Source organism: Notamacropus eugenii, chromosome 2 (assembly GCF_028372415.1).
Source record: "Notamacropus eugenii isolate mMacEug1 chromosome 2, mMacEug1.pri_v2, whole genome shotgun sequence".
NCBI lineage: Eukaryota > Metazoa > Chordata > Mammalia > Diprotodontia > Macropodidae > Notamacropus > Notamacropus eugenii.
Genome location: NC_092873.1, coordinates 425,101,648 through 425,125,490, shown reverse-complemented (window position 1 = coordinate 425,125,490; position 23,843 = coordinate 425,101,648). Strand labels below are relative to the sequence as shown.

Here is a 23,843-nt window from a genome sequence, read left to right as displayed (position 1 = left end):
CTTTCTACTCCCAATATATTCCTCTCTCACTCCTTAATTTTATTTTTTTAGATATGATCCCTTCCTATTCAACTCACCCTGTGGGTGTGTGTGTGTGTGTGTGTGTGTGTGTGTGTGTGTGTGTGTGTTCATAATCTCTTCAACTACCCAGATACTGAGAAAAGTTTCAAGAGTTACAAATATTATCTTTCCATGTAGGAATGTAAATAGTTCAACTTCAGTAAGCCCCATGTGATTTCTCTTTCCTGTTTACCTTTTCATACTTCTCTTGATTCTTGTGTTTGACAGCCAGATTTTCTTTTCACCTCTGGTCTTTTCATCAAAAATTCTTGAAAGTCCTCTATTTCATTGAATGACTGTTTTTTCCCCTGAAATATTATACTCAGTTTTGCTGAGTAGGTGATTCTTGGTTTTAGTCCTAGTTCCTTTGACTTCTGGAATATCATATTCCAAGCCGTTTGGTCCCTTAATGTAGAAGCTGCTAGGTCTTGGGCTATCCTGATTGTATGTCCACAGTACTTGAATTGTTTCTTTCTGGCTACTTGCAATATTCTCTCCTTGACCTGGAAACTCTGGAATTTGGCTACAATATTCCTAGGAGTTTCTGTTTTTGGATCTTTTTCAGGAGGTGATTGGTGGATTCTTTCAATACTTATTTTCCCCTCTGGTTCTAGAATATCAGGGCAGTTTTCCTTGATAATTTCATGAAAGATGATGTCTAGGCCCTTTTTTGCATCCTGGCTTTCAGGTAGTCCCATAATTTTTACATTGTCTCTCCTAGGTCTGTTTCCGGTTCAGTTGTTTTTCCAATGAGATATTTCACATTGTCTTCTATTTTTTCCATTCTTTTGGTTTTGTTTTGTAATTTCTTGGATTCTCACAAAGTCATTAGTTTCCATTTGTTCATTCTAATTTTTAAAGAACTATTTTCTTCAGTGAGCTTTTGAACCTCTGTATCCATTTGGCTAATTCTGCCCTTTAAAGCATTCTTCTCCTTTTTGGCTTTTTTGGGCCTTTTTTACCTTTTGAGTTAGTCTATTTTTAAAGGTGTTAATTTCTTCAGCATGTTTTTGGGTCTCCTTTAGCAAGCTGTTGACTTGCTTTTCATGATTTTCTTGTATCGCTCTCATTTCTCTTCCCAATTTTTCTTCCACTTCTCTTACTTGATTTTCAAAATCCTTTTTGAGCTCTTCCATGGTCTGAGACCATTGCATATTTATTTTGGAGGTTTTGGATGCAGAAGCCTTGACTTTTATGCCTTCCCCTGATGGTTAACATTGTTCTTCCTCATCAGAAAGAATGGGAGAGAATACCTGTTCATCAAGAAAGTAACCTTCTATAGTCTTATTTTTTTTCCCTTTTTTGGGCATTTTCTCAACCAGTTACTTGACTTTTGAGTCCTTTGTCAAGAGTAGGGTATACTCTTGGGACCTGTAAGATCTCAGTTCCTTCAAGATGGCAAATCAAGGGAAAGGAGTTTACTCCCTGGCTGGCTCCCTGCTGAGATTCAGATCAGCTGCTCAATTCCTCCAGGGGCTTTAGGTGGGGGGCAGGGCTACCAGTCAGTGCTGAGATTCATAACAGCTCCTCAATTCCCCCAGGGGCTTTAAGCTGAGCGCTCCAACAATGGAACAATGGACCCTGGCTACTGCTGCCTCTGCCTCCTGTTCCTGGGTCGGAGGCTAGGGGAGAACCCTGCTCCCTTCTCACCAAGTTGGAAAAACCCTCTCACTGACCTTTGAAGCTGCCTTTGGCACCTGTGAGTTGAAGGATCTGCAGACTTCTGCTGCTTCTGGGGCAGCAGAGGCCTACTCTTCCCAGCACCATGTGGCCAAGACTGGGCTGTGTTCAGCTCCGCATCCAGTGCAACAGACTTTTCCCTTCAGGCTTCTAGGTCACCGTGGCTGGAAATCTTCTCCACTCTGTTTTTCTGCGGCTTTTTCTGCTCTACGATTTGTTGAGGTTTTTCTTTACTGATATTCTTTACAGGGTTGTGGGGGAAGAGTTAGTGTATGTGTGTCTTTCTACTCCACCATCTTGGCTCTGCCTCAACGATGTGTAATTGTTAGGAGAGTTTTTTTCCCTCTCTTTAAAAAAAGTTGTTCAATTAGGGAACCTACTGGGAGGGAATGAAAATACATGCTTGTAAAAATAAAAGAGAAATAATTATTAATGCTTTAAAATAGGTTATCTTAGAGTGGTGAGGAAAGCATTTTTCCTCTGGAGAATTAAGTAAAGAAGTATCCCCCCTGAGACTATGTTGTGAAATAAGTAAAGCAAGTTGGTGCTTGCGCATCTGTGTGTGTATCTCTCTCATACCTAGACATATAACTTTAGGTGATATTCTTCAGATTCTCAGTCCTTGTAGTATATTTCTATGGAATGGATCTCAGTGATTCAACAAAGTAGCAGTAGTCTTCTGTTTTAGGTAATATCATTACTTTTCTCATTTTATTGTATTTTATTTTTTATATATTTCTGCCATTTCCTTTAGGCTTACAGGCTTACTTGATGAAGTGTTTTCCAAGTACTTACCAACAGCTTCTCCATTTTAACTCTTAGTACTTTCTTACCTTGTACTGGATATATAGATGGTCAAAATTGAGACACTAGTTGCGTGCTAATTTTTTTTTTTTTATGTCATTGGTAGGAGGTAGTGGAAAGGACAATGGATTTGGAGTAAGATGACCTGTGTTTGAATCCTGCATTGGCTCCTTGTTATATGTATGACCTTAGGTACTTGCCTACCTTAACTTCTCTGTTCCTCAGTTTCCTCATCTGCAAAATGGAGTGTTTGGATAAGATGATATCTAAGGTTTCTTACAGCTTTGAATTTTATGAATCTAAAATAATTCTGAGTTAGAATTTTTTTGTCTTATAAATTTACAAAAATATTTTAATAAAAATTTACAAAGTTTATAAATTTGCAAAATTCTTAGAAAATACTGTAGACCTTACAGCACCAAGTGATTAGTGTTATGTTGGCTTTCTGTATATTATTCCATGATTTGTAGTAGAAAGTAATAAAAAAGACTTTGTGGTATAGTGGAAAAAAACACTGAACTTGGAACTCAAGAGACTTGAACTTTGGTCCTTGTTCTGGCACTGATTTGTCATTGATTTGGGTAAATCACTCAATGGTTTGGTTTTCTCATTCTTAAATTGAGGACATTTGTAAATCACTGTCCTAATTTTCCCTGATTCTATGGTTTATTGTCTTTTATGACTAAGATAATCTTTGTAAATACATATCTGTTGCTTCAGGGTGATGTGATAGTGTAAATGCAAATTGCAGACCAGTCAAGTTAATATACTCTATTGAAGGCAAAGCAAAGAGGTGTCTCATATCATGCCTAGGGAGGAAGCACTTTTTCTGCTTGTAAGGAGAAAGTTCAAATAGGTCCATATAACTATTTAGAAATGCTTTAAAAAATAAAAGAAGGAACTTAAGGAATTCTGTGCTTTGTATGTGTATGGTTGATTAGTGTTGTGTTGATCAATGTGTATACATTTAATTTTCAGTTCAGTTGGTACTTTGCTTTATGTCGGGCATTGTCAGCTTACAGTGCCAAGTTCCAGAGGTGGCATCAGGAGTTTTTGGAGCTACCACTAGGGTGCTTGGCAAAATTGCAAATTGGTAGACTTTCCCTGCCTTCCTTAGGTCATACTCCCTTATCCGTGTTTTCTTATTGAGTCACTGCATTTACCTTTCCAGCCAGTGCTTGTGAAGGGATAACTCTCTTTTTAACTGTTGACTGATGTCATCTGTTGTTACTGTATTTGTATAAGTAACCACATACCCTGAGTTTGGATATACCTTGTTTCTTCATAGCTGGGGGTCAGAAAAAAAGTGAAGTGAAACAGGTAGAGAAAAGTGTGGGCATAGAGTAGACTGCAGATTTACCTAGGATCAGAGGATCCTATAGCTTTCTAGGTGGAAGGGACTTTAGGAGGTCATCTGGGACAGCCCCTTAATTTTGTAGATGAGGAAAATGAGGCCCAGAAAAGTTAAGTGAGTTGTACAAGGCTAAACAAGTAGTAAATATCAGAACTGGAATACGCACCCCTCTGACTTCAAATGCAGTATTTGTTTCCTTGCTTTCCTTTGCTTCCCCTTCCCTCTCCTTTTCCCCTCCCCTGCCTGGTCTTCTCTCCTCTTCCTTATGTGCTCCACATGATTTATTATACAAAGCAAAATTGTAAGAAAAATGCTAAGCACTCTCTTTATGGAGTTTTCTGTGTGACCACTTCCCAAAGCCTTCTTGTGTGTATCTTCTAGAGAAGACACAATTCCAAATCCTTATCCTAATCTCCAAAGGTCGTAGAAAGATTGAGGGAAGGTTTTATGGGTTCTGTAAGCCAGGAAGAAAGGTGGTGGTCTCCTAGTTTTCTCATCAACTGCTGAAATTCATGGCAGTACAGTGCTGTTTTTTGGAATCATTTTTGTAAAGTGTTGCTGTTTGGGGTGTTTGGAGCCCCTAAATGTAAGGGTACAGGGATGAATTCAGTCACTCAAGCGATCTTTCAGTCAGGGTGGCAAGGTTTATGGTAATGCCAATAGGAGCACTGTAAGAGCCAATGGAGCAGGTAAGATTCCTAGTAAATCTGCAACTTAATGAGCATGAGACTGATACTTTTATAAAAAAAAAAAAAGATTGAGAGATTTGGTTGGGATTAAGGACTGGTAAGTAGCCTGGGGAGCCCAGGTGTACACAGTAAAAGGAGTTAAGAGGTCTGGGCTGGGTTGGAGAGCCGCAGTGAAAAGACTATTGAACATCTAGGTGGACTGGGCTGAATCAGATGCCTCCGGAGAGATGCCACGGACAGAGTTGTGTGGAAAAATTCAGGGTCCAGGTCCCATCACCCCATCAGTGTCTCCTGAATTTTACAAAAATTGCATGGGGATCTTATATCCTATGAACAATATAAAGTATACACCTTTTAAAAATTATAATTTGAGAGAAGACAAATTACTAGTTACATATCTTTTATAATAGGTAAAACTCATATATATAAGCATGAAGAAAGGAAACTGGGTTGGTTGCATTAGTAATGTTTATAAAACACGTTCTGCACAGGATCCTAATAAAGATGGAGCATCCACATTTTTACTTAGCTTTAGTTGCCTTTGAGCTAAGGGGATCAAACAAATTCAGGTGTTCTGAAACAAGTCTCTAGAAAATGGTGTGAGAAAAGGGCTAAATGCTGAATATTGGGAGTCAAAAGGCTGGTTTCTAGGCATGTCACACTAGCATTGACTCTGTCATATATACCATGCTCTTTAAATGAGTAGTTTCTTTTTTTCTGAATAAACCTAAATATCCTTAAACTAAGGCGATAAAGCCAATATATGCCAGATATAATATTCCTTATACTTTTTTAACTGTTCCCCTTTATTACTTGCTTCTTGTAGCTACTCTGTCTTTAGAAAATCTGAAAAAGGATTATGAACTTTTTGAGAGGTCCAAAAAAAAGAGGGAAGAATGGAGTCTGTAGTCCTTTTCCGTATAGTCTCTCAGGCGAGAGAACTCCTGGAGGAATTAGGGATGGTACCACCATATTAAAGGAGGAGAATGAGGGGATGAGTTGAATAAGGGGATAATGGAGAAGTCAGCTCAGGAATCAGAAGTATCTTTAGTTGTAACTTATCAGAATGTGCTACAGTAGCATGTCATTCTAAAAGATTATCCTTCTCTTTTGTCAGCTTCAGTGCAGTTTCCTTAAATGTTAGGCCACTTGATTAGCATATTAGAGCGATTTCTGGTAACCTCTTCTCAGATGTTGTTAAACAAAATGAATCTAATGGGTAAAATGGGTTAAAGGGGCCCCCTTATGAATTTTCCCAAAATATAACCAAAGTTGCATAGTTCCAGATTTCAAGTATGTTTCAGGAACAGATTATCTCCTCTTTCCCTTTCCCTTCTCCCTCTAAAAGAAACGATATTAAATTGTGTTATGATTTAGTCTTTTATATTGAAAATTATTTACTTTTTAAAAAATAATTTATATTTATTTCTAGAAGCAATAGAAGTAATCTTTCATTCTTTTGAGGCTTAGAATAAATTATTTTTTTCTCATTTAAAAACACAAATTGTATCAGCTACTTCCCATGGCTAGCTGATGCAAATACAGAATATAACTTTCTCTGTAATGTAATGCTTTAGCTCATGTTCTGTGTCAGATGTCTTTTGAAAATTGAAGCATATTTTTTTGGGGTGGGGTGTCAGATTTGAGACAGACGAGATTAAGTGATTTGTCCAGGGTCACAAAGCTAGTAAATATATAGTATCTGAGGTTGAATTTGAACTCAGGTCCTCCTGACTTCAAGGCTGGTGCTCTGTCGGTTGAGCCACCAAGCTGCCACTTGAAGCATATTTTTAAAAGCACTAGGAGAACTTACATACAGGAAATCATTAAAAATCCCCAAACCTCACTAGACTAGGCATATGCTGAAGCTATTATTTCATATTCCTCTTCTTTTTCACAACTAAATTCCTAGAAAAAATGTTTACACTCTTTGTTTCTACTTTCTCTCTTTCTCATTTTTTACCCCTTTTGTAGTTTGCCTTTCTTATCACTCAACTGAAACTTCTGTCTTTAAAGTTACCATTCATCTCTTAATTTGCGGAACTGATGGCCTTTTCTCATCCTTTTTGGCATCTTAGCAACTTTTGACATTGGTGATCTATTGGTCTTTCCTCCAGGATACTCTTTCCTGTCTGGGTTTTTGTGATGCTGTTTTCTCTTGATTTCCACTTGCTTGACTAACAATTCTTTCTTAGTCTCCTTTCGTAGTTCATTAACCTTGTTACTCCTTCTGACTGTGGATGTCATTCAAAACTTGGTTCCTACATATCATTGTCCTTACCAAATTCATGGGATCTCCAGCAGATGAGTCTTCGCCTCAGCCTTCACTGGCTTGGGTCCAGAAGGTCACTCTTTGCTCCTTGAGTCATTTGACACTGGACTGACTGCAAAACTGTGCCTTCTAGACTCTGGAACACTCTGGTGCTGATACCTTTTGAAACCAGGACACAGGGTCAAGAAGATGCCACTCCCTTCACTTAGAACAGACAAGAACAATTGTAGAGTCCAGGAGCTGAGGCCCATTCCTTAGAGTCATGTGACCTTGAAGGGGAGAAGGCCCCACAATCTCTCTCCATTTCAAGTATGGTCTCTCACTGAATGCCACCTAACAATAAACAGAGCAGATGAACAGATTGAGGGAAGACAGAGATGGCAGAAGATTGCCAGACTTTTTGAAGTCCTTTATAGATAATCAAAAAAGCCTCCCATTCTCCATGTGGTTAGACTATTGGAACCAGTTACAGAAGTCTTTATAGTCTTTTAATGTTACTTTTCTTGCTCTCCTGGAAGCAGGCTTCCAGGTTTTTCTGTGCGAAAGTTGCATCAGTTAAGCCAAGTGATGGGGTCTGGGCTTGTACCAGACTCTGGTTATATTCTCCCTATTTGAAAAATTTGCCGTGATTAGCAAATAGGTGATGTGTTTTGAACATGTCCACAATCTAAAATCCTCAGAAAGAACAAAACAATCAGTGTGCCACAGTCTTTTACATTGTTGCATTTACAGATAAAAATCACAATTGTCCCTTAATACAAAGTTATTCAGATTAAAAAAGGGAACATTTTATGAAATTTTACCAAAGATCACTACTTGTTTTGAACTCATCAAAGGCCTACCTTGGTGTTTGAATGACACATTTTAATACATAGGCAAAGAAGAAAAACAAAGACTGAAGAAATCAGCTTCTTTTGTTGGAAGGAAACCTGAACACTACAGATTATGAAGGACATTACATGCCAAAGAGAGATTTTATTTTTGCTCTTGGAGCTAATAGGGAGCCACTGGAACTTACTGAATGGTGGAGTGGGGATGTAGGGGTAGGAGAGTGGTAGCATGGTCAGATATGTACTTTTTGATAGCTGACCGGAGTGAGAGAGAATAATCTCATATTCTGTTGTATAAATTTGAATGCTTATTAGATTGGTTTTTGTTTATTAACTTTTATATAAAAGTATATAACTCACAAGAACCCTCTAAACTCTCCAGGTTCTCCCAGAGTCTAGGTATTTTGTAGGTCAGATTCTTCTTCAAGTCATATCTTATTAGCCTCAAATGACATATTTTACATTTATTAGTTAGCCATGAGACAGTCATTAAAAAAACATGTAAAATTAAATAGTGATGTAAACAAAGTAATTCTGTAACCCTTGAATGCAGTCTCACATGAGAACATTCAGTGGGAAGGGTGGACTTCCCACTGAATTCCCTGTGTTTTCATTAGATATGTGTAATATATAGGTATATAGAAAACACAAGTGGCTAAGGGGCCTGTGCACAGGACCCACATGCTTTTGATGGCAAAGCATTATACCTTCTGTTATTCTTTTCTATGTATTTCATTTATCATATTTGTTTATCTATATCATTATACAATATTATTAAATTTAATATTTTAATGATTAATACATTATTACTCATAATACTCATATTGATATTTATGATATTCATTCTATCCTATGGCTTCTCTTTTATCTTCTATCATTTTATATTGCCTTTCGCTGTATTCCTAATGCTTAGCACAGTGCCGGGTACATAGTTCGTGCTTAGTAAAAGCTTATTGATGTGACTTGTCTTTTACTGATGTCATTATACCCCTTTTTTTCCCAGCAATATCTGCCCCCTGCCAGGTGTTGTTTTCCTTTAGGCCCTGTGCTTCCTTGCTCCATATTCAGGATGATCATTAATGCTGGCCATAGTCATATCCCAAACAACATTTACTATGAATTCTATACACCTCCACCATCCACCGAGGCTACAGTTTTTCAAACTCCTCTCTGTTTCAGCTGACGTGCTATGTTCAAGGCCATGTGTAACTCAGTCCTCCATTTATTGGAGTGGATTACTACTAAATCTCTTTGGCAGGGAGTACTATATAGTTCTTTTTAGCCAATGGATATGAAGCTCTCTTCAGGCTTCTCAGCAGATAGCTATGAATCTCTCTTCAGGTTTCTTAGCCAAAATCATAAATCCTTCTTCAGACATCTCAGCTAAGTAGCCAGTAGCTATGATAAATTTAACAATGTCAATAAATTGAAGTAATAAAAATAATGAATAATATTAGCAATAACATTACAATATTAGCAATATTAATAAGTAATAAATATCACTTTTTGTTTATATTTATTATTATTAGCAATAATAATAAATAATAGAAACTTTGACCAAACACCAAAAGTTTTATCTTCTTTGTTTTGTGTTCTCCTCTGATTTTTTTTGACCATTCATAGCTGTATGATTGTCTTTCTGGTCCTTTAAAAAAAAAAAAAAACAGCCCAAAAAACAAAGGTACGTTGTGGTCCTGATTCTGTTCCCTTTCATCTATATTATTTTGTATGTGTTAGGTTTGGGCCAGAAACTGTCACCCTGTTGGTTCAAATTTGATTTTGGGATGAGATGACATTCATAAGATATTGCACAGTTAACAGAAGGAGATTTACTTAGCTCTAATATAGCAAGTATGTACAGTAAAGATACAGTGGCACCTAACATCTATAAATGAGGTCTTCCCAAACACAGGGGAGTTTACAGGGCAAGATATAGTGACCTAAGTTGTCTTCATACATTTATCATTTTAGAGAGGCTTAATACTGCGTGAGTAGGCTTTTTGCATCCTTAGATGATTGGGAACCTGAATCAGGGGAGATAGGGACAAATGAAGTCCTAGGGACAGTTTGTTACCTTTTAGGAGAAATAAATCCATGTTGCTGGGAAACAGGGAACCCTGGTGTCACAGAATGTCTTTTAAAACAAAAGTTTTATTATTACTCTTTTAAAAAATCACTATAACATTTTAATGATTCCCTTTTAAAAATTATTTTTATTTCATTAAATGTTTTCCAATTACATGGAAAGATCTTTTAAACAATAATTTTAAAAAATTTCTGTTTCAAATTTTCTCCTATCTTTCTACCCCATTCTACTTCTTAAGAAGGCAATTCGATTTTGATTATACATGAGCAGTCATGTAAAACATTTCCATATTAGCCATGTTGCTAAAGAAAACACAAACAAAACAGTAAAAATAAGTAAAATAAAAGAGTATGCTTCAGTCTGTATTCAGGGTTTATCAGTTCTCTCTGTGGAGGAAAATAGCATTTTTCATTATGGATCTTTTGGGATTACCTTGGATCATTGTCTTGATCAGAGTTGCTAAGTCTTTCACAGTTGATCACCCTTATAATATTGCTGTTACTGTGTACATTGTTTTCCTGGTTTATAGAAACCTTCTCAGGTTTTTCTGAAATCCCTCTGCTCATCATTTTTTATAGCACAATAATGTTCCATCATATACCACATCATATACCACAACTTGTTAAGCTGTTTCCCAGCTGATGGACATCACCTCAATTTCCAATTCTTTGCTGCCACAAAAAGAGTTGCTATAAATGTTTTTGTCCATGTGAGTCCTTATCCTTTTTCCTTGATCTCTATAGACCTAATAGTGATATTGCTGGGTCAAAGGATGTGCACAATCTTATAGCCCTTTGGGTATAGTTACAAATTGTTCAGAATGGTTAGACTAGTTCACAAATCCACTAACAGTGCATTAGTGTCCCAATTTTTCTACATCCCCTCCAGTACTTGTCATTTTTCTTTTCTGCCATGTTAGCCAATCTTATAGATGTGAGGTGGTACCTCAAAGTTTTAATTTGCATTTCTCTATCAGTAATGATTTAGAGCATTCTTTCATGTGACTATTGAGAGCTTTGATTTCTTTTTCTGAAAGCCATCTGTTCATATCCTTTGATCATTTATCAACTGGGGAATGACTCTTTATATTTATAAAATTGGCTCAGTTTCTTATATATTTGAGAAATAAGGCCTTTATCAGGAAACTTGCTGTAGTTTCCCTCCCCCTCCAGTTTCCTATTTTTCTTTTAAATTTAGCTTCATTAAGCTTTTTAATTTTATGTAATCAAAATTATCTATTTTACTTCTTGTAATCCCCTTTAATTCTTATTTGGTCATAAACTCTTCCCTTATCCGTAGACATGAGAGGTACATTTTTCCAGACCCTTCTAATTTACTTATGATATTACCCTTAGTGTCTACATCATTTGTCCATGTGATCTTATGTTGGTTATTGTGTCATGTTGGTCTATGCCAAATAGCTTTTGAATTTTCCCAGTAATTTTTGACAAATGTTGAATTTTTACCTCAAAAGCTAAGATCTTTGGGTTTATCAAATACTGAATTACTATGATCATTTACTACTGTGTATTATGCACTTAGTCTGTTCCACTGATTCACCACTCTATTTCTTAGCCAGTACCAGATTATTTTGATGATTACCACTTTGTAACATGATTTGAAATCTGGTACTGCCAAGCCAGCTTCACATTTTCTTTACATTGATTCTCTTGATATTCTTGACCTTTTTGTTCTTCCAGGTGAATTTTGTAATTTTTTTTCTACCTCTGTAAAATAATTCTTTGGTAGTTTGATTGATATGGGACTGAATAATTAAATTAACTTAGGTAGGATTGTCATTTTTATTATTGATTTGACCTACCCATGAACAATTAATATTTCTCTAATTGTTTAGATCTGTTTTTATTTGTGTGAAGATTGTTTTGTAATTGTGTTCATGTAATTCCTGGATTTGTCTTAGCAGGTAGACTCCCAAGTGTTTTATATTGTCAGCAGTTATTTTAAATGGGATTTCTCTTTCTGTCTTTTCCAACTGAGTTTTTGTTGGTGGTATATAGAATTGCTGATGATTTATGTGGGTTTATTTTATATCCTGAAACTTTACTGAAGTTGTCAATTGTTTCTACTAGTTTTTTAGTTGATTATCTGGGTTCTCTAAGTATACCGTCATATCATCTACAAAATTAATAGTTTTGTTTCTTCATTGCCTATTTTCATTTCTTCAGTTTCTTTTTCTTATCTTATTGCTAAAGCTAGTGTAAAGAAAGACTCCATTGATTCCTGTGCTTTCTAATATTTTTTAATGGGTGTTGTATTTTGTTAAAGGCCTTTTCTGCATCTGTTTTTTATAATTATATGATTTTTGTTGTATTGCTATTGATATAGTCAATTATGTGGATAGTTTTCCTAATATTGAACCAGCTTTGCATTCCTGGTATAAATCCACCTGCTTATAGTGTATGATCTTTGAGATATATTGCTGTAATCTTCTTGCTAGTGTTTTATTTAAATTTTTTTCATGAATATTCATTAAGGAAATTGGTCTGTAGTTTTCTTTCTCTGTTTTTGCCTTTCCTCTTTAGGTATCAAATCCATATTTGTGTCATTGAAGGAATTTTATAGGACTCTTTCTTTACATATTTTCTCTGTAGTATTGGGATTAATTGTTCCTTAAAAGTTTGGTAGAATTGTGAATCCCCCTAGAGATATTTTCCTTAGAAAGCACATTGATGTCTTGTTCAATTTCCTTTTCTTTGTTTATTCCCACCCCCCACACACTTTATAGTATTTTATTTTTCCTGTTTACATGTAATGGTAATTTTCAGCATTCACTTATATAAGATTTTGAGTTCCAAGTTTTTTTCTCCCTCTCTCTCCTTCCCCTCCTCAAGATGGCAAGCAGTCTGATATAGTCTATACATGTACAATCATATTAAACATATTTCCACATTAGTCATGTAGTGAAAGAAGGATCAGAACAAAAAGAAAAAACCATGAGAAAGAAAAAACAAAAAAAAGAAAATAGTATTCTTCGATCTGCATTCAGACTCCATAGTTCTTTTTCTGGATGTGGGTAGTATTTTCCATCATGAGTCTTTTGGAATTGTCTTAGATCATTGTATTGCTGAGAAGAATTGAGTCTTATCAAAGTTGGTCATTGCACAATGTTGCTATTACTGTAGACAGTGTTCTCCTGATTCTGCTCACTTCACTCAGCATCACTTCATGTAAGTCTTTCCAGATTTTTCTGAAATCAGCCTGCTCATCATTTCTTATAGAACAATAGTATTCCATTGCATTCATATACCACAGCTTGTTCAGTCATTCCCCAAATGATGGGCATCCCTTCAATGTCCAGTTCTTTGCCGTTACAAAAAGAGCTGTTATAAATATTTTTGTATATGTGAATCCTTTCCCCTTTTTATGGTCTTTTTGGGATAAAGACCTTGTAGTGGTATTGCTATATATCAGTTTGACGCCCTTTGAGCATAGTTCCAAATTGCTTTCCAGAGTGGTTGGATCAGTTAATAATTCCACCAACAATGCATTAGTGTTCCAGTTTTCCTACGTCTTCTCCAACATTTACCATTTTCCTTTTTTGTCATAGTATCCAATCTGATAAGTGTGATGTGGTACCTCAGAGTTGTTTTAATTTGCATTTCTCTAATCAATAGTGATTTAGAACATTTTTTCATATGACTACAGATAGCTTGAATTTCTTCCTCTGAAAACTGCCTGTTCCTATCCTTTGATCATTTCTCAGTTGGGGAATAACTTGTGTTCTTATAAATTTGATTCAGTTCTCTATATATTTTAGAAATGAGACCTTTATCAGGGACACTGGCTATAAAAATTACTTCCCAGTTTCCTGATTCCCTTCTAATTTTGGTTGCATTGGCTTTGTTTGTGCAAATTCTTTTTAATTTAATGTAAAAAAATTATCCATTTTGTATTTCATAATATTCTCTATCTCTTGTTTTCTCATAATTTCTTCTGTTCTCTGTAGACATGACAGGCAAACTATTCCTTGCTCTCCTAATAGGTTATGGTGTCAGTCTTTATGTCTAAATCGTGTACGCATTTCGACCTTATCTTGGTATACATTGTAAGATGTTGTTCTGTTCCTTATTTCTGCCATACTGTTTTCTAGTTTTCCCAGCAGGTCTTGTCAAATGGTGATTTCTTATCTCAGAAGCTGGAGTCTTTGGGTTTATCAAACTGTAGATTATAGTCATTGAGTACTGTGTCTTGTGTACTTAACCTATTCCACAGATCTACCACTCTGTTTCTTAGCTAGTACCAAGTAGTTTTGATGATTGCTGCTTTATAATGTAGTTTTAGATTTGATATAGCTGACCCACCTTCCCTTGCATTTCTTTTCATCAATTCCCTTGATATTCTAGACCTTTTGTTCTTCCAGATGAATTTTGTTGTTATTTTTTCCTAGCTCTATAAAATAATTTTTTGGTAGTTTGATTCGTATGGCACTGAATAAGTAAATTAATTTAGGTAAAATTGTCATTTTTGTTATATTAGCTTGGACTATCTGTTAGCAACTGAAAATTGTCCAGTTATTTATATCTGACTTTATTTGTGTGAAAAGTGTTTTGTAATTGTGTTCATATAGTTCCTGTGTTTTTCTTGGTAGGTTGACTCCCAAATATTTTATATTGTCAGCAGTAACTTTAGATAGAATTTCTCTTTCTATCTCTTGCTGCTGGGCTTTGTTAGTAATATATAGAAATGTGGATGATTTATGTGGTTTTACTTCATATCTCGAACCTTGCTTAAGTTGTTAATTGTTTCAAGTAGTTTTTTAGTTGATTTTCTATAATTCTCCAAGTATACCATCATGTCATCTGCAAAGAGTGATAGCTTTGTTTCCTCATTGTCGGTTCTAATTTCTTTAATTTCTTTTTCTTCTCTTATTGCTGAAGCTAACATTTCTAGTACTATATTAAATAGTAGTGGTAATAATGGACATCCTTGTTCTACTGCTGGTATTACTGGAAAGGGTTCTAACTTATCCCCATTACATATAATTCTTGGTGATTGTTTTAGATAGATGCTACTTATTTTAAGGAAAACTCCATTTATTCCTACACTCTGTAGTGGTTTCAATAGGAATGGGTGCTGTATTTTGTCAAAAGCTTTTTCTGCATCTATTTAGATATCATATAATTTCTGTTAGTTTTGTTATTTCTATGGTCAGTTATGCTGACCATATTGAACCTAATATTGAACCAGCCCTGCATTCTTGATATATATCCCACATGATCATAGTGTATTATTCTTGTGATAAGTTTCTGTAATCTCTTTGTCATATTTTATTTAACATTTTTGCATCAATATTCATTAGGGAAGTTGGTCTATAACTTTCTCTGTTTTGACTTTTTCTGGTTTAGGTATCATCACCATGTTTGTATCATAAAAAAACCTGATAGGTAGGACTCCTTCTTTACTTCCTTTTCCAAAGGATTTATAAAGTATTGGAATTAATTGTTCTTTAAATGTATGGTAGAATTCACTTGCAAATACATCTGACCCTGGTGATTTTTTCTTAGAGAATTCACTGATATCTTGTTCAATTTCTTTTTCTGAAATGAGATTTTATTTCTTCTTCTGTTTGTCTGGACAGCATATATTTTTGTAAATATTCATCCATTCCATTGAGATTGTTGGTTTTATTGGCATTTAATTGGACAAAATAACTTGTAATAATTGCTTTAGTTTCATCTTCATTGGTGATGTAGTCACCCTTTTCATTTTTTGTATTAGTAACTTGGTTTTCTTCTTTTTTAAAAAATAAAATTATTTGAGTTTATTTATTTTGCTCTGTTCCCTCCGTCCCATAAAGCCAGCTTCTGTTGAATAGGTTTTTTTTTTTTTTAACTTTCAGTTTTATTAATCTCTCCTTTGATTTTCAGGATTTACATTTTGTTTTGTAATTGGGAATTTTTAATTTGTTCTTTTCCTAGTTTTTTTTTTAACTTCCATGCCCAATCCATTTGTTACCTCTTCCTCTTTTATATTGATGTATATATTTAGAGATATAAATTTCCCCCTAGGTATTGCTTTGGAAATTTTGGAACATTTTCTCATTGTCGTCATTATCTTTGGTGAAATTATTGATTTCTATGAATTGTTCTTTGAACCACTCATTCTTTAGCATTAGATTATTTAGCTTCCAGTTAATTTTTAATCCATGCTTTCAAAGTCATTTATTAAACGTGATTTTTAAAAATTACATTATGATCTGAAAAGGGTGCATTTACTATTTCTGCTTTTCTGCATTTGTTTGTGAGGTTTTTAATGACCTAATACATGATCAGTTTTTGTGAAGGTGCCATGTCCAGATGAGAAAAATTTAGACTCCTTTCTATTGCCATTCAGTTTTCTTCAGAAATCTGTCATTTAAGTCTAATAAGATTCTATTCATCCCTTTATTTCTTGTTTTATTGTTAGATTTATTTAGCTCTGAGAGGGGAAAGTTGAGGCATTCCCCCTAGTATAGTTTTAATATTTCCTCCTATAATTTATTTAACTTTTCCTTTCAGAATTTGGATGCTAGCCATTTGGTGCATATAATATTATGTTTTTTCTCATGTTACTGATGTCAGTGACCTTCATCTTCTGTGGTTCCTTTAGCAAGATTTCCCCACTTATCCCTTTAAGTTAGTTATACTTTTGTTTGAGATCATGATTGTTACAACTACCTTTTTTTTCTTTTAAATCTATATGTGTGTCTTGAAAGCATATTGTTGGATTCTGGTTTCTCATTTTTTCTGCTATCCATTTCAGTTTTATGGGTGAATTCATCCCATTCACATTCACAGTTATGATTACTAAATGTGCATTTCCTTCCATCCTATTTTCTTCTGTTTATCCTTCTGCCTCTTTTTGAAAAATCTTTAAAAAAAAGAAAAGTCTTGTCCTTTTTCTAAAGTCCATTTCTCTTCTGACTACTGCCTTCTTTTATATGCCCTCCCTTTTGTAACCCCTCCTCCCATCCCTTTCTGTTATCCTCTTCCCTTCCTACTTCCTGTTGGTTAAGATAGATTTCTATTACCAGTAGAGCATGTGTGTGTTTGTGTTTGTTTGTGTGTTTGTGTATGTATATATATATGTATGAATATGTGTGTATGTGTACATACATATATCTATATCTATATCTTTTTTTCCTTTTTTGAAACAGTTTATATGGGAGTGATATGCAGTCATTGGTCATTCTCCCTTATTCTCCTCACACTGTAAAAGTTCTTCCTTGTGTGCCTCTTTTGTATGAGATAATTTCCCTCATTCTTCCTCTCTCTCCCCTTCTCCCAGGGCATTCCTCTTTCTTGCTTATACATTTTTAAAATATAATTCCAATATAATCAACTTACTCCCTCACCTTCTTTCTGTATAGAATCCTTCTAACTGCTCTAATAATAATAAAAATCTTAGAAGATAGATCTATCATTTTTCCATACAGAAAGGTAAATGGTTTAAACTTTTCTCTTTTATGTTTACCTTTTATGTTTTTCTTGAGTCTTGTATTTGAAAGCAGAATTTTCTATTTAGCCCTGGTCTTTTCAGCAGGCATGCCTGAAAGTCCTTTATTTTATTAAATGTCAGTTTTTTCCCTTAAAGGATTATATTCAGTTTTTCTGGGTAGGTTTTTCTTGCTTGTAATCCCAACTTTTTGACCTTCCAGAATTTCATATTGCAAGCTCTCTGCTCCTTTAAGGTAGTAGCTGCTAAATTTTGTGCGATCCTGACTGTGACTACATGGTATTTGAGTGTTTTTTTTTTCTTGCTGCTTGAAGTATTTTTTCTTTGACTTGGGAGCTCTGGAATTTGGCTATAATATTTCTGGAAGTTTTCATTTGGGGTTTTCTTTTAGGTGATGATCTGTGGATTCTTTCATTTTCTATTTTACCCTCTCATTCTAGGATATCCAGGCACTTTTCCTTGACAATTTCTTGAAATGTGATATGTAGGCTGTTTTGTTGATTGTAGCTTTCAGGTAATCTAATAATTCTTAAATTATTTCTCTTTGTTCTCTTTCCCAGGTCAGTTGTTTTTCCAATGAGATATTTCACATTTTCTTCTATTTTCCCTATTCTTTTTAAAAAAATTTATTTTGTTTTTTAGTTTTCAATATTCATTTGCACAAGATTTTGAGTAACACATTTTCTCCCCATCTCTCCCCTCCCCCCATCCCAACACTGTGCATTCTGATTACCCCTTCCTCAAATTTTCTCTCCCTTCTATCACACCCCTCCTTTCCCTTATTCCTATCTCCTCTATTTTCTTGTAGGGCAAGATAACTATCTATACCCCATTGCCTGTATTTCTTATTTCCCAGTTGCATGTAAAAACAATTTTTAGCATTTGTTTTTAAAACTTTGAGTTCCATCTTCTCTTCCTCCCTCCCTCCCCACCCATCCCCACTGAGAAGGCAAGCAATTCAATATACATTATACATGTGTAGTTATGCAAAAGATTTCCATAAAAGTCATGTTGTGAGAGACTAACTATAAATCCTGCCCCCCATTTATTCTATTCTCTCTTTTGACCTTGTCCCTCCCCAAAGATATATACTTCTAATTATCTCCTCCTCTCATTTGTCCTTCCCCACACACCCCACTTATTCCCTTCTTCCCTACTTTGCTGTACTGTAAGATAGATTTTCATACCGAATTGAATGTGCATATTATTCCCTCCTTAAGCCAAATATGATAAGAGTAAGCTTCACTTTTTCCTTCTCACCTCCTCCCTTTTCTCCTCCATTGAAAAAGGTTTTTCTTGCTTCTTTTATGAGATATAATTTGCCAAATTCCACTTCTCCCTTTCTCCTTCCAAAATATTCCTCTCATCCCTTAATTTTATTTATTTAGATATCATCTCTTCCTGTTCAACTTACCTTGTGCCCTCTGTCTATATGTGTATAAGCCCTCCAACTACCCAAATACTGAGAAAAGTCTGAAGAGTTACAAATATTATCTTTCCGTGTAGGAATGTAAGCAGTTCAACTTCAGTAAGTCCCTTATGATTACTCTTTCCTGTTTACCTTTTCATGTCTCTCTTGATTCTTATGTTTGAAAATCAAAATTTCTATTCAGCTCTAATCTTTTCATCTAAAATGCTTGAAAGTCCTCTATTTCATTGAATGACCATTTTTTCCCCTGAAGTATTATACTCAGTTTTGCTGGGTAGGTGATTCTTGGTTTTAATCCTAGCTCCTTTTTTGGAATATCATATTCCAAGCCCTTTGATCCCTTAATTTAGAAGCTGCTAGATTTTATGTTATCCTGGTTGTATTTCTACAATACTTGAATTCTTTCTTTCTGGCTGTTTGCAGTATTTTCTCCTTGACCTGGGAACTCGAATTTGCCTACAATATTCCTAGGAGTTTTTCTTTTGGGATCTTTTTCAAGAGGTGATCAGTGATTTCTTTCAATTTATTTGACCCTCTGGTTCTAGAATATCAGGGCAGTTTTCCTTGATAATTTCATGAAAGATCATGTCTAAGTTCTTTTTTTGATCCTGACTTTCAGGTAGTCCCATAATTTTAAAATTTTCTCTCCTGGATCTGTTTTCCAGGTCAGTTGTTTTTCTAATGAGATATTTTACATTGTCTTCTATTTTTTCATTCCTTTGATTTTGTTTTATAATTTCTTGATTTTTCATAAAGTCATTAGCTTCCATCTGCTGCATTCTAATCTTTAAAGAATTATTTTCTTCAATTCTGCTTTTTAGTTCATTCTTGTCTTCATTGGCTTTTGGATTTCTTTTGCCTTCTGGGTTAGTCTACTTTTTAAAGTGTTTTCTTTAGCATTTTTTGGAGTCTCCTTTATCAAGCATTTGCCTTGTTTTTCACGGTTTTCTTGCATTACTCTCATTTCTCTTCCCAATTTTTGCTCTACTTCTCTTACTTGATTTTCAAAATCCTTTTTGAGCTCTTCAGTGTCCTGAGACCAATTCCTGTTTTTCTTGGAGGCTTTGGATGGAGGAATTTTGACTTTGCTTTCTTCTGTTTGCATGCTTTTGTCTTCCTTGTCACCAAAGTAAGATTCTATAGTCTGATTCTTTTTCTGGTTTTTGTTCATTTTCCCAGCCATATACTTGACTTTTCAGCTCTTTGTCAAGGTAGTTCTCTGCTTCCAGTGGGGGTGGGGGGGTGTACTGTCAGCTGCTCGATTCCCCCACAATCTGTGAACCTAGAGTGAAAAAGTAGCTGTAGCTGCCTCTGCTGCTGCTGTAGCTGCAGTGAGTTCCTCCATCCTTCCCCGCTCTGGCACCCTGAGACTGGGGCCAGACCACTCCACTCTTCTGCACTGGTCTCACAGGCTTTTTCCACTGACCTTCCAGTTTATCCTCAATGTTTTGGGGTCATGAAGTCTGGAAACCATCACAGATATTAGAGATTCAGTCCTCCGACATCCTGCGCAGGTCCTGTCTGTGCCAACATGGGCTATCCTGCTGGACTGCTCTCTGCTCCCAGCGTGGTGTGATAGACACTTCCCAGCGACCTTCCAGGCTGTCTTGGTCTGGAGATTTACTTCACTCAGTCATTCTGTGGTTTCTGCAGCTCCAGAATTTGTTTAGAGCCATTTTTTATAGGTATTTGGCTGGGCTTGATGGAAGTGCTCTAGAAAGTCCATGCTGTTACTCAGCCATCTTGCCTCCACGCCCCTATTTTCCCTATTCTTTTGATTTGTTTTATTGGTTTTTGATTTTTCATAGAGTCATTAGCTTTCACTTGCTCAGTTCTAATTTTTAAGGAATCATTTTCTTCAGTGAACTTTTGTCCCACTTTTTCCACTTGTCTAGTTCTATTTTTTTAAGTACTTATTTTCATTAAGAGAATTTTTGTACCTCTTTTTCTTTTAGGTCAGTTCTATTTTTTAGGGTGTTATTTTCTTCATTTTTTTTTTGTGCCTCATTAATCAAGCTGTTAATTGTATTTTCTCAGTTTTCTTCATGTCTTTCATTTCTTTATTCTAATATTATTCTAAATTTTCCTCTATCACTCTTATTTGATTCTGAAATTGTTTTTTTTTAGGTTTTCCATAATTTCTTTTTGGATTTGTGTCCAATTCACATTTTTCTTTGAGGCTGTGCTTAGAGCTGTTTTGACTTCATTGTCTTCTGAGTTTGTGTTTTGATTTTCTCTGTCACCATTTCCATAGCTATTTATGGTCAGGTTTTTTTTTTTTTTTAATAATTTCCTTATTTTTTTCCACCTTATTTCTTGATTTGAAACTTTATGTTAATGTTGGGTTCTGTTCCTGATGTAGTGGGTTGGAGGGGCTCTGTCTCAAGTTTCTGGCTTTTTTTGCACTGTTGTTTTTAGAACTGGTTCTGGGGGTTTGGAGGCTTTTGGTGCTTCCCAGCTGGTGTGATCTGGGGGAAGGTATGGTCATGGCTCTTTTGGTCTGAAGAATTATTATTAAGTGTTACTTAATAATAGATAATGACTTTCCTACTTAGAAGGAAGAGTAACAGTAGCAATACAGAAACCAAATATTCAGGAGTTTCTATAGTTGCAGTCATTGTTATTTATACTTTTGAAGGAGGCTCATTGTCAGCTTGAGACTGTATTCGAAGGTTTAAATAATTTTTTTGAAAATAATTTAATTTATAAGCTAGTAAAATTAATTTACATATATTTTTTTCAAGAAAATATTTATCTTATAAAATGACTTAGAGTGATATTAGGCAATTTTGGATTCTTCTGGAATATCACCAGGTTTATGAATTATCCATGTTCCTACTGCTCTTTAGGACCTTTGTGAGAAGAAGAAGAAAGTAAAAGTAAAGAAAGTAAAAGTCAAGTTAGTTATATGTAAGATGTTTTCAAGATTGTTAAAATGTTTTGGGGAAGGAATTTGGAATTTATGGCAAAATTTAGCTATTTGGATTACATGAATTATGTCTAATTATCTGTCATTTCAGTTCCATCCTAAGTAATTGACAATTATTTAAATATATGAGAATTTTCATGTTTGTATGTATTAAAAGTCAAAACAGTATATAGACCTACAAAGATTATATGATAAAACCGGCTATTCAGGAGCTTTGACAGTGGTCACTGAAAGGATCATTTTGCACTCTTGACTTTTTCAGATAGCAATGGCCTTAGAACCTTTAAAAAAATCTCAATTTTTCAAAAAAAAAATTTTGTAGGGGAATCTTTCCTGTAACTCTCAGTTTTCCCTCCCTACTTTTCATTTCTGATTTGCTCCTTAAAAATCTATAGACTTAAATGTAGCTTAAAAACTGCGTAACCAAACTTATTAGGCTCATGTGTAAAATCAGAGCTTATTAAGTTAAGAATGTAGATCTGTGAATAAATGTAGGAGCTTAGACTTTGTTCATTTTGATATTAATTTTTTAGTGACTCAGAGGTTCTGCCTCACCACCCTTTTGGGCTTATTTCTTAGTTCTTGCTTGTGTTCCAAATAGGTGAAGTTGCCTGGTTTCTGTGTAATTAAGCAGTTACTATACTTTGTTTCTTTTAATAAGCTTTATTGAACATTTTGTTAACATAATGTTATATAATGTCATATAAAGTTGAAATTCTGATACTGATCCAGTACTCTTATGTTTCTTTTATTATAGATTGTTTCAAGAAGAAATCCAGAGGATGTCCAGGAGGTAACACATTTATGTTTGTGATAATTTTATGTATTGGATGGATTTTTAGCCAAATACCATGACAGAAATTGAACAGAGTATTTTTCTGTATGTTAGTCGCTATGTATGTTTTTGCATGTGTCAAGACTGCTTCTTTCAGACTTTGTGAAATTGTAGATGTAGGGTTGCTTTCAGAGTCAGCAAGTGCAGGATTGAAGTACTGCCCCTGAAACATACTGGCAGTGATTGGGCACAAGTGATTTAATCTCTTAATGCTCTAAACAGTTCTCTAAGAGTTGAAGACAGGTACTATCTATGTTAGTAGAGGTAGTTTCTTCATTGGGAGTTTCCTTTCCCCAGTAGAACTTATAGGTGTAGTTATCTCTCTTGTAACTTTCTTTGCTGACCAGTTCCTAGTTATATTACAACAAATGAGCAATTTTATACTATTTCAGATCCGTTTAGTAGTATAATACATCATTAACATTAAGTTTTATAGAAATGCAGGTATCCCTTCCACATCACAAATTTTCCCATTGTAGTTTCAATATATTTTGGGTCAGTATAAGAAATTAAATGGGATTTTTTTGGGAGTTTTGCAGAAGCTCCAGATGACACACAAAGGCCAGCAGACAAGAGCCTATGACCAAATACTTCACCCAAATTTTACAGTAATGTACTGTAAACACCCCATAAAAGAAAAAGAAAAAGTTCAGACTTCATCTCTGGTACAAAGGGAGAGCCAAAAAATTTTAATGCAGATTTTACAAATTGTGAGGGCATTACTGTTCCCCTCATCCTGGCTAGGTAGAAGAGATAACTGTATGCCCTTTTAGAAGTGAAAATTTCTTTGATACCTGTAGCTTACTTTAAGACTACAATTACACATTAAGGACTCTAGCTATTTAATTTTTAGATATAGGGTTTAGTTGACCAGTTTGAGTTGAGTGAATCATTTGTGAATGTTTTTCATTTCTGTTTTTCACTGTTAGTGATACTCTTGTGAACATTTCAGTGTCATTTTTCTCCCTGAAAAGATGTCAGCCTATTGATTCTAGCTTAAAATTTTGTTATGGAACTCATTTGAAGTTACCCTCTACTTAAATATGCTTGTTAAAATAATTCAGTGAGAGCTTTGCTTCATCTTACTGCCTGCTGATTGATTTTCATTTCTGTTCCTGCCAGTTTACTGATTTCAAAAGGGATATAAGATAAAGTTTTTCTTCTTTTCCACAAAAGTATTTAGAATGTATTTGAGGTTATATAGAATATTGACTCAGATGCTTTGATATCAGTGTTATATTTTATTTTATTTCATGTGACTATAAAGTGTTCAAATTAAATGTCATTTTTCCAGATTTCGTGTTGCATATCCTGGGAGTTTGATTGACCTAATGCACTTCAGTAGAATTTTACTAATTTAAAAAAATTGCCTGACAGCTACTAATTTGTGAATTATAAGCTTTTGAAAATTTTGCACCAT

At 34.9% G+C, this 23,843-nt stretch overlaps 1 protein-coding gene across 4 annotated transcripts in view; it reads left to right on the top strand.

Annotated features, from left to right (window-relative positions):
- RPS6KC1 (ribosomal protein S6 kinase C1) overlaps positions 1-23,843 on the top strand; it is a 213,768-nt gene that overhangs the window by 5,533 nt on the left and 184,392 nt on the right. For all 4 annotated transcript variants that reach the window (XM_072647859.1, XM_072647856.1, XM_072647857.1 and 1 more), the window contains exon 2: positions 22,346-22,381. In XM_072647859.1, the coding sequence (XP_072503960.1) occupies positions 22,346-22,381 (36 nt within the window). The remainder of the gene's footprint in view (positions 1-22,345; positions 22,382-23,843) is intronic.